Source organism: Octodon degus, unplaced genomic scaffold (genome assembly GCF_000260255.1).
Source record: "Octodon degus isolate 3935 unplaced genomic scaffold, OctDeg1.0 scaffold00123, whole genome shotgun sequence".
Taxonomy (NCBI): Eukaryota; Metazoa; Chordata; class Mammalia; order Rodentia; family Octodontidae; genus Octodon; species Octodon degus.
This window is the reverse complement of record NW_004524699.1, coordinates 4,899,875-4,909,191: the sequence shown is the minus strand read 5'-3', so window position 1 is coordinate 4,909,191 and position 9,317 is coordinate 4,899,875. Positions and strand designations below refer to the sequence as shown.

General features: G+C 59.1%; 1 protein-coding gene across 1 annotated transcript; it reads left to right on the top strand.

The window, feature by feature from the left end:
• Window positions 1–538: 538 nt before the first annotated feature.
• Plpp7 (phospholipid phosphatase 7 (inactive)) lies at window positions 539–9,047 on the top strand. Its single transcript, XM_004640441.2, has 2 exons — window positions 539–1,290; window positions 8,104–9,047. Exons 1-2 carry the CDS (start codon window positions 840–842, stop codon window positions 8,466–8,468), a joined length of 816 nt encoding a protein of 271 aa, XP_004640498.1. The 5' UTR covers window positions 539–839; the 3' UTR covers window positions 8,469–9,047.
• The last annotated feature ends 270 nt before the right edge of the window (window positions 9,048–9,317 follow it).

The following is a 9,317-nucleotide window of genomic DNA, read 5'->3' as shown; positions in this document are numbered from 1 at the left end:
CTGGGTTGCCCGAATCTGCTGTGGTGCTTCTGCCCTTTGCAAAACTCAGAGAATGCTGGAACCAGATCCATTACCATCCAATTAATTATGCCCTGTCACAGAGATCAAATTCACAGACTGCCGTTCAATTGGACTGCGATGCACTACCCCAAATTCAAGACAAATTTAAAAAGAAAGCAAGCCCAGCCTGCCAGCTTAATGAAAAGCTGTCACAGACAGAAGAGCTGGCCTGGCCCCAGGGACCAGAATATGATGCTCTTGGTGACGTCATGAACTCCATCCGGCAGGTGCCCAGAGAGGCCTGGGAGGGCCCCGCACTCCCAGGGCTACAGCCCTACTGGCCCGCACTGCCTGGAAGGAGGGCAGCAGGCTGGGCTCCCAGGGGGATGGGGGTTGGCAGTTGGCAAAAGTGAGGTCAACCCAGGGCACATCTCCACCTCTGCTAGAGGCAAAGCCTCAGCAGAGGCCAGAGCAGCAGAACTACATTTCCCAGAGTGCTCTGGTGCCCAGGGGCAGCCATTGGCAGATTTAAATAGCCCAGGCCCAGGCAGCCCGGAGGCCACGGACTAGTCCACCGCCCCGTGGGTGCATTGGCGCCGGCCTGATGGGTGGGCTCCATTGGCTGCTCAGCTGCCACTGACTGACGTCCGCGCGGAGCCGGGTGACAGCGGAGGTAAACAGCCATGAGCAGCCCTCTTGTCTATATTTAACAGCTGCTGCGGGGAAGACAGGGAGGCAGGCAACTGTGGCAGCTCGGGCGGTACTTGTCTTGGGGGACAAGGCCCTCGGAGCCAGGCTGGCACGGACCTTCTCGGGGTGATCAGGCAGGGAGGGACAGCATGCCAGCTTCCCAGAGCCGGGCCCGCGCCCGGGACCGCAACAACGTCCTCAACAGGGCCGAGTTCCTGTCCCTGAGCCAACCCCCTAAGGGGACCCCGGAGCCCCGCAGCTCGGCCAGGAAGGCCTCCGGGCCCTCGGCACAGCCCCCACCCGCCAGCGAGGGGCCCCGCGAGCGACGCCAGTCCCAGCAGCTTCCTGAGGAGGACTGCATGCAGCTGAACCCCTCGTTCAAGGGCATTGCCTTCAGCTCCCTGCTGGCCATCGACATCTGCATGTCCAAGCGGCTGGGGGTGTGCGCCGGGCGCGCGGCGTCCTGGGCCAGCGCCCGCTCTATGGTCAAGCTCATCGGCATCACGGGCCACGGCGTGCCCTGGATCGGGGGCACCATCCTCTGCCTAGTGAAGAGCAGCACTCTGGCGGGCCAGGAGGTGCTCATGAACCTGCTCCTGGGTGAGTCTGCCCTCCACCTGCCTGCCGCTGGGCCACGGCCCCTGGGGTAGCGCCAGCCCTGCCCCCAGTAACCAGGCCCTCGGAGAGCCCAGCCCCTGGACCAGCCTAAGGAGGTTAGGCAGGCAGGATGCCCCAGAAAGAGGAGGGGCCAAAGCTGGGAGGCAGGCCGGCGGCCCTGCACCTTGAGGAGCCAGCTCTCCTCCCAGGGGCACCACTGCCTAGAGGCCACTGGAGGAAGCGGGGCTGGCGGTGGTAGCTGCAAGGGGGCCCTGGAGCCGGGTGTCACTGTTCACCTCCCCCACAGCTTGGGTCCTTGCTCCCAGGCTGTTCCCAGGCTGTGATTTGGAGCTGGCCCCAACTGTTCCCCAAGTGTACTTGGTTCAGGGACATGGTGGGCTGCCCAGGATTCTCCAGCAGTGCTGGGGGCCCAGGGACAAGTCTGAGACACCGACCCACACCCCCCCACGTCCTCCTTCCCTGTGGGTCGCTGGAGTAGGGGCCTAGAGTAGGGGCAGCTGTGGGTTTGTGATGCAGTCCCCAGCTCCATGCCGGCAGCCACACAGGACCCACGTGGAAGGGAAGGCGCTCCCTCCACCCAGAGGTGACACCCGCCCCCACCCGGCCACCCTCAGGAGACCCCCACATCCACCCTTCCCTGTGTCCGTCACTCGGGAGGTGAGGCAGGGGTCTCAGGCAGAGTGACATGTAAACCGTGAACCAAGTACCTGGGTTCCAAAGGAGGTGCAGCTTGGGCCTCGGGGAGCTCTGGTCAAGAGAAGCATGGTGAGAGTACACATCTCCCTCGGGTCCCAGAGGCCGGCCTGGAACAGGAGGCTGGGGAGATGCAGAAGAGACAGTTGGGGTCCTTGGGGAGCAGGGGCTGTGTCTTCCACCACTGTTGGAAATCTCATCCTTGTTGCTAAATTATCAGCGTCAAATCACTTATTCTTTTATCCAGAGGAGAGTCCCAGGGGCCTGGGCCCTGTCATCCCCCTTTGTGGACTGCTATCTGAGGTTCCAGTGGTGTGTGGTGGTGGCCATGCCTGTGCGTCCAGTACTCGGGAGGCTGAGGCAGGAGGATCACCACGATTTCAAGGCCAGCCTGGGCTACCCTGTGAGTTCAAGGCCTGAGCTACACAGCAAGACCCTGTCTCAAAAACAGAAAAATGAGTCTGAGGTTCCTTATCCGGAAGGCAGCCTTAGAGAAGGGAGTTTTACCAGGTCCCCGATGCACAGGGTCTGCTCTTTATAGGCCAGGCCAGTGCCCTGGCAGGAGGGACAGGGCCAGGTGGTCACAGTCCTGGCTGAGAGCTTCCAGGGAAGAACCTGCCCCTGTTATCCAAAGTCTCCCCAGTGTCCCCAGCAGCCCAGGAAAGCCGAGGCCGTGTGGGGGCTGGGTCACCCAGGGTCGGAGGATGGGGTGGCCAAGCCCCGCACGCCCCCTCTGCTGGGCCCACCTTCCCCAAGAGGACCACGGTCACAGTGCTGGGGTTTGGTGTTTTCAGAGCTCTCTCTTCACCAGAAACCCAACAGATCGGGCCGCGGTTAGAGGAAGAAACAGAAGCACAAAGCGCGGCATGCCTGAGGCTGAGCAGCGAGCAGGGACCGGCCGAGTTAGAACAGGACACAGCTCTGGGTTCACACAGTGTCTTTCTACAGAGGGCTGTTGGGGAACCCAGACAGAGTGAGGAACGGGGAGCCAGCGGGCGCCTCATCAGGGGGTGAGCTCCCCGTTGTGGGAGGCATGCAAGGGAGTTGCCCTCACATGCCACTGAAATGGCTCCACTTTATTCTGGTTTTCTTATGCACATGAACATTTGCATTTAAGAAAGATTCCCCTGCCCCAGACATGTATGTTTTTGCAGCTCTCACGTCAGGATGGTTTGTGGCCCTGCCGGCCATCAGCGCCATCAGCATGGAAGTATTTGCTCCATGGCGTGGGAAAGCCCGCCATGCCACCTCTGTCAAAGGCCCTTGGTAGCTTCAAGAACGTTAATTACTGAATTACATTGTAGAGTTTTATTGCTTACACTTCATAATTATTAGTTTTTTGTTTTTTGGTTTTTTGAGACAAGGTCTCGCTCTGTAGCCCAGGTTGGCCTTGAAATCCTGGCGATCCTCTTGCCTCAGCCTCCTAAGTCCCGGATGATGGGCGTGCAGCACGCGGGCCTAAGCAGGAAGCTGTCACAGGCCATGACAGATGAGGGACTGCTGTGAAGCAGCCACTCACAGTGGGTGCCAGGGTGGGTCTGGGGGCCCAGCCCCTCACAGGAGCCGTTGTGGAGACAAACGCCACTTCCTGTCCTTCAGGGTTTGGTTTTTTGTTGTTGTTGTTTTGTGGTACCAGGGATCAAACTCCGGACCTTGTGTATGCCAGTCAGGTGCTTATGCCACTGAGCTTTTTTTTTTTCCCCCCCTTTGGCAGAACTGGGGATTGAATTATTATTATTATTATTATTTTTTTTCACCACTGAGCTTTCTTCCCGACTCCAAATTGTTGTTTTCTTTTCTGTCCTTTGGTCTGTGTGGGGGCCCGGGGCCCTCTCTGGTCAAACCTGGTCCCTGCAGGGACCTCACACCCTGTATGCCCCGTGTGCCCTGGAGCCCGGCATCCTTCTCCACCGGGGGCTGTGGTAGGACTCAAGGGGTCTGGGAAAGCACACTGATCACTGGCACCAGTCGTGGGCACTGCTGGAGCCCTGCCCAGCCACTCCGAGCCCAGGGCACCCAGCTGAAAAGCACCGTGCTTACTACAGGGCCCCAGGGACAGGTTGGGGACTCTGCGCCTCCCTGCCCCTCCTGCCCACGGTGCCCTGAGACCTCGTCCTCCCTCCCCAGCATGCTGCCCTGATGCCACGCCAAGCAGTGCGAGAGGCGCACAAAGGCTTGGCGTCTTCCAGGCCCTGGCTACTGCAGCCCTGAGACCGTGTCATCTGTCACTCGGGCTGTGGAGATGCTGAGACATGCTCAGTGCCCAGCACCTGTGAATGTCAGGGACTCCGTGTCACCCTGACCATGCTGGGCAGGAGCAACACTGCCACCCCTTCCTACCAGGTCCTGTCCGAGCTCTAGACGCCAGTGAAGAGACCCCCTTCCAGTCCCTCCAGGGGCAGAGGACAGGGACATCCTACTTCTCCGGGCATGGCCACCATCCCTTCTGGCCCTGGCCCCAGCGGGGAATGACCCCTGTCCTGCAGGCTGCTGTGCTCTGAACCCTTGGCTGATGTATCTTTATGGATATCTCCTGAATATGAAAAACATGCTTTTTAAAAAAGACAAAGTCTTGAACTTAGCGATCTTGCCTCAGCCTCCTGAGTCCTGGGCTGACGGGCGTGCGCCACCATGCCTAACAAGGAGAAATTTTTAGACAAACATGAGGTTGGGGGCCTGGGGAGATAGCTCAGTAGAATAAGCGCTTGACTGGCAAGCACAGGGTCCTGAGTTCAATCCCCAGTACTGAAAAAAAAAAAAAAAAAAGTGAGGTGGAAACCACAACTCTGGGCCACCATGCTAAACAGCAAGGGTGGCTTTGGGCCAAGGTGAGCAGACCGCAGCCAGCCACTGACCTTGAAGCCTTTTCGCTGAGGTCGAGGTGGCCCCGGCAGAGCTCAAGGCTGCGGCAGTGTTTTCTGTTACCATCTGGAGGAGGAGCCTGCCTTCCTCCACAACCTCCGGCTTTGTTTACTGCCCTTGTTAGGGCTGACATGGGTGACTCCATTTTGATTCTGACAATGTTACCAGTTCCCATCCCTTCCCACCTGCCCCAGGGCCTCGACTCCCCAGCTCCCCACTGCCCAGTGCATTGGTCCATCCCTTCAGCTGACCCATTCCCTCCTGGGCTGTGTGACCTGACCCTGGCTGAGACTGCTGCAGCCTGGCACCAGCACAGAGCCCTTGCCCCAGGCAGCCTGATGCCAAGAAGCTGGGTTCGTCCCTCCTCATCCCCAGCTCTGCTGCCTGCGCCCCAGGACTGTGTCCTTTGCAGAGTTGCTTCGTTTGTTTCCATTTTCTACTGGAGATTGGACCCAAGGCCTTCATACTGAGCTACGTCCCAGCCCTTTTTGTAAAAAGTTGAGGAGGGCTTGGCTAAGTTGCTGAACTACCCAGGCTGGGCTCAAACTTACACTCCTCCTGCCTCTGCCTCCCAGAGTGCTGGGACTACAGGCGTGCGCCACCGCATCGAGGTTTACTGGTGTTTTAAATATGCCTCTGTGTTGGTAAATCGCTTGGAGCTCGAAGGGGCCCATGCAGTGCAGCATGTCTGAGCTGTTGCTTTTGCAGGCTTCACCACCGCCCACCCGTGGAACTGTCTCACTTTGCAAAACTGAAACGTGTCCCTCTGGGTGACAGCCCCCCTCCACCCAGCCCCAGAAGCCACATTCTACTTTGTCTCGATGACTACAACTGCCCCAAGTCCCTCTAGTACATATAGACATACGGTATTTGTCCTTTTATAAAAAATAACTTTTGTGGGGCTGGTGAGATGGCTCAGTGGTCTAAAGCACCTATTTGAAACAAGCTTGGCAAAGCACAGGGACCGCCGCTCGCCCCAGCACCACATGCCAGCCAGCCCCGCCCCCTGGTGGGCTGAGCTGGCCACACACACACAATAAATAAATGTAATAAATAAAAATAAATAAATAAATAAATAAAAATAACTTTTGTGTGGCTGGGAGATGGCTCAGTGGAATAAGCGCTTCCCTGGCAAGCGCAAGGGCCTGAGTTCAATCCCCGGCTCCGCAAAAACAAAAAAAGAACAACTTCTGAAACGGGTCGTGGTGGGTCACGCTTGTCATCGCAGCTCTTGCACTTGGAAGGCTGAGGCTTGAGGATCGCCTCTGGGTTAAAAGCTGTTCTGGGCTACTTAGCAAGACTGTCTCCAAAAGAAAAAGAGAGAAAGAGATCCTTTCAAAAATGTGCCCCCATGCCGCCCGTGAGTAGTAAAGACAATTTTTAGGGCAGAATTACAAAAGGAAGCTGCAATCCCCTTTCCTTGCGGGGCGGGAAGCGCGCTGGCCCGAGGGCGCGCATGCGCCGTCTGGACCCGCCCGGGCAGCCCAGTAGCTGTAAATCCTGCCGCGTCCCGAGAGGATGCCAGCGCTCTACTGTCTGGACGCGACCGCGGAGTGTCGCGCCGTCTCCCTGGGAAGGGCACCAGGTCGTGCGGCATTCTTGGCGCTGGCACTGGCACTGCGGGGACATCCCTGCTTCCCCTAGAGGGGGTGGGAGGAAGTGGGGACCCGTGTCGCCTCCGGCCTCCGGAGTGGAGGGTGTGCGGGCAGCGGCTCCAGGACCCTCCTGCCAGCCCCAGCTCCCGCCTCCGGCCACCCTGGGTCCCCAGGAAGCCCCACTGGCTTCCAAGCTCTGGCCTCCAGCTCCTGCCTGCTCCCTGCCCAGCGCATCCCCCAGGGACAGCAGCCCCACCCCAGGAGGGTCCCTGCGCTTGAGTGCAAGGCCACCTGCAGGCAAGGGGTGTCTGGTTTCTACTCAAATCATCCAACAGCAGGCACCTGCTGCCAGGCAGACACAGGGGACCTTCTGCTGGGTCCAGAGTCCCCAGCCCAGCACGCTGCTGGCCACAACATGGCAAGGCCAGAAGCACCACCAGGCCTGCAATGACTGCTGTCTCGGGCATGGCCACGGGGCCTCTCTCAGCTGAGGGAGCCTGGCACATGCTGATGTCCCCAGGAGCTGCCTCTGAAGTCTCGGAGCAGAAGACAAGCAGCCAACTCTGCAGGCCTGCCACGTGTCCTGGGCTTTGTCCCCAGGGGCTGTGCTTTCTGAATGTGGAAGGTTTGGGTCTGAGCCAGATCTGTCACCCCAGCACTCAGGAGGCTGAGGCAGGAGGGTCCTTCCAGAGTGTGGGGATTACAGGCCTGTGCCACACACCCTGCTCCCGTCTGCGTTATCTGCCCTATAGTCATAATGCCTTGCCTTACAGACAGGCTGGGCCTTGGGGGGACGTTGAACTGAGAGTTGGTCATCTGTGGGCTTTGGACCTGATCCCATCTAGGAAAATCAGGTGACAGTCTCACAGCTGTCACCCACACCGTGGGGTCATCTGTGCTGCCATGATTTTATGGGTAACCAAGTCACCATGGCTACCCAGAGAGCTACCTTGTGACCTGGCAATTCCGCTGCTAAGGAAACACCCCGAAGGACAGAAGGCAGAGATCCTATGCCCCAGTGTCCATGGCTGCAGCACTATTAACAGTGGGCCCTGGGCTGGCCAAGTAGCTTGGCAGATTAGAGCTCCTGCAAACGGGTGCAGGGGCCGGCCCCGCCCCCAGAGCATGCTGAGAGGGCAATTGAGACTGGGTGTGGTGGCCTGCGTAATCCCAGCACTTGGGATGCTGTAAACAGGAGAAGCACTATGAGTCTGATCTCGTAGTGAGACCTTGAACACCCTGTAGACCCTTCCCTAAAATACAGAAAAAGAAAACAAAACAAACAAACAAACAAAAAACAGTGGGCCCACTGTCCGTCTATGGATGGCATGCTGTAGAATATTATTCAGTCAGGAAAAGGGAATGGTCCTGAGCCATCTGAGACATGGGTGAACCTGGAAACTTTATGCTGAGGTCAGGAAGCCGAACCCAAAAGGCCATTTACTATCTAATGTAACTCCTATGAAATGTGCAGAAAAGGCAAATCTCTAGAGGCAGGAAGCAGGCTGGTGGCTGACAGGGCTGAGACAGGGTTTCCCAGGGGGATGGTGGGTGTCACAGTGTTCAGCGTCAGGGTGGGATCAGGGTGGCAGTGGCCCCGGAGCCTGGCAGGCATGACAGCCCTGTCCTCGGTCTCCACCCGCAGCCCTGCTCCTGGATATCATGACGGTGGCAGGCGTACAGAAACTCATCAAGCGCCGTGGGCCCTACGAGACGAGCCCGAGCCTGCTGGACTACGTCACCATGGACCTGTATGCCTTCCCTGCCGGCCACGCCAGCCGCGCGGCCATGGTGTCCAAGTTCTTCCTCAGCCACCTGGTGCTGGCGGTGCCGCTGCGTGTCCTGCTGGTGCTCTGGGCCTTCTGCGTGGGGCTGTCGCGGGTGATGATCGGCCGCCACCACATCACTGACGTCCTCTCGGGCTTCATCATCGGCTACTTTCAGTTCCGCCTGGTGGAGCTGGTGTGGATGTCCTCCAACACCTGCCAGATGCTCATCTCCGCCTGGTGAGGGCCCCAGCCCGCCCTGGGGCCAGCGGTGGCAGCAGCAGGCTCGGGGGCACCGGGGATGGCACCTGGGGGCTCAACTTCTATAGCATGGCTGGAGGCCAGTGACCCAGGCGGCCCCAGCGACTGGCATGGCTGGCAGTACCCAGCCCCTGCCCCACTGCTTGGACTCCAAGTCGCCTCTGGAGGTGCCTGAGGCCCAGCTTGGCTTGGCTTTAGCTTGGGGACAACCAGTGAGACCAAGATGGCAGCAGGAGGGGCTGGATTTTGTCCCACTGTGATGACTGTTGAGATCCTGGCCACACCCAACTCGATGCCTGGCAGGCCACCGTTACCAAGGATGGCCCTTAAGGGCTTAGCACAGCAGCGTTTCCCACAGGTGCCCATGATACCGCCTGGGCACGGCCGCAGACTGCCCAGCGCCAGAACTGTAGCCCCGAGCTTCCCGAACGTATCCGAGCACAGGAGCCTTCCCTCGGGGAACCGCTGTCCCCAGGCCCAGGGCCCCAACTTTGCGTGACCGATGGGTCAGCTGTATGCATACGCGCACCTCATGCGAAAATACAGAGGCAGCCAGGCCACGTGTGCGTGTGTTTGTAGCTCATACGGTGAGTGGCCGAGGTGCCCAGCCCCACACAGCGCCAGGTGACAGACACAGGCTGACCTTCTCCCTGAGGCCCTTCCAGCCTCAGGCCAGTGCTGCTCTGTCCCCAGGATGGGCACTGACTCAGAGGAGGGCCAAAGCCCCTGATCCCAGCCTCTAGCCCTTGCTCCAGGCATACCAGGTTCTAGTCCCAGGAAGTGGCCCAGGGGCCAGGCAGCTGGGTGTCGCCAATAGCCCATGATGACCCTG

Coding starts and splice junctions, on each gene's coding strand:
- Plpp7 (XM_004640441.2), top strand. CDS start 840: ATGCCAGCTTCCCAGAGCCGGGCCCGCGCCCGGGACCGCAACAACGTC. Junction 1,291..8,103: donor GCTCATGAACCTGCTCCTGG/GTGAGTCTGCCC, acceptor CTCCACCCGCAG/CCCTGCTCCTGGATATCATG.